At 42.9% G+C, this 1,072-nt stretch overlaps 1 protein-coding gene across 1 annotated transcript in view; it reads right to left on the reverse strand.

The window, feature by feature from the left end:
• Positions 1-6: 6 nt before the first annotated feature.
• Positions 7-1,072, reverse strand: part of LOC107600353 (piezo-type mechanosensitive ion channel component 1-like) — a 139,389-nt gene continuing 138,323 nt past the window's right edge. Inside the window, exons 42-43 of the mRNA XM_016292229.1 lie at positions 658-844; positions 7-498 (exon numbers count right to left, since the gene is read on the reverse strand). Of these exons, the coding sequence (XP_016147715.1) occupies positions 243-498; positions 658-844 (443 nt within the window). The 3' untranslated portion in view covers positions 7-242. The remainder of the gene's footprint in view (positions 499-657; positions 845-1,072) is intronic.

Here is a 1,072-nt window from a genome sequence, read left to right on the forward strand (position 1 = left end):
ATCACTCACATTGAGTCACTTTGAGAGAGGCAGATTTTCAAGCTTGCTGACAAAACTAAACTCCGTTCAGGCAGAATAATGCACAGAGGCTTAACCTGACCCCTGAATCATCCAACTTATACAATATCACAAGCTCACAAGAGCAGTAAAGCTCTACTGGTTCCAGCCGGCCTCAAGGCCAAAGTGGACATTAAGACGCAGCATGTCCATCCATGCAATGCTGCGCCAATCACAAAACAGTTTCAGACTTCATTCTTTTCTCTAGTCCACTTGATCATGGTCTCTGGAGACCGATAGAGGAAGATGAGTTTGGAGTAAAGCTCTTCCTCCTGCTCCAGTTCTCCGGTTTCCCGCACTAGGAAAATGTCCATGCATAGCTTGAGGATGCGATCCACACATGGCAGTTCCTCAAACATGATAGAGTGAGAGATCTCGCTGAAAAAGCCTCGTACAAATTTGCCAATGACCAAAACCACCGACACATAGAGACCCATGATCCTGAAGGAGGAGAAGAGAAGTATTTGCAAGAATTTAGAGGAATATTCTGGAACATATAAGACTCACACAATCAAGAAATCAAATGTTTTACAATTGGGATTACAGTGAATACAGTAATAGCCTGCACTGAATCTCATGAAAGGAAAAAAGGCTGTGTACCCGTATCCTGCTAGAAAGCCCAAACTTGGAGGGCTAACTTTGTCGTTAAAGATGACCATAGGTAGGACGTCACAGGACCCCTTGCAGTCCGCAATGCTGATGTCCCACCACTCCTGAGCTCCAGTGGTATTCACAGAGGCTTCTCTCATCAGCGACAAAGTCACATCTTGATATCCCTCCTCATCACCTGCCAGGACAAAATAGCCAGAATAACATTTCACCTTTTCCTTACGTGGTGGAATATGTGGTGGAATGTATAGATGTTGATTCCACCCTGTTATGCCACATTCTGCTGTTATGAAAATGGCAACTAATTCATTATATAACAAAATTGGCAACACTTTACAATAAGGTCCCATTAGTTAATGTTAGTCAAGACATTACCTAACGTTAACTATCTATCTATCTATCTATC

This window comes from Sinocyclocheilus grahami, unplaced genomic scaffold (genome assembly GCF_001515645.1).
Source record: "Sinocyclocheilus grahami isolate Dianchi unplaced genomic scaffold, SAMN03320097.WGS_v1.1 scaffold282.1, whole genome shotgun sequence".
In the NCBI taxonomy this organism is placed as follows: Eukaryota; Metazoa; Chordata; class Actinopteri; order Cypriniformes; family Cyprinidae; genus Sinocyclocheilus; species Sinocyclocheilus grahami.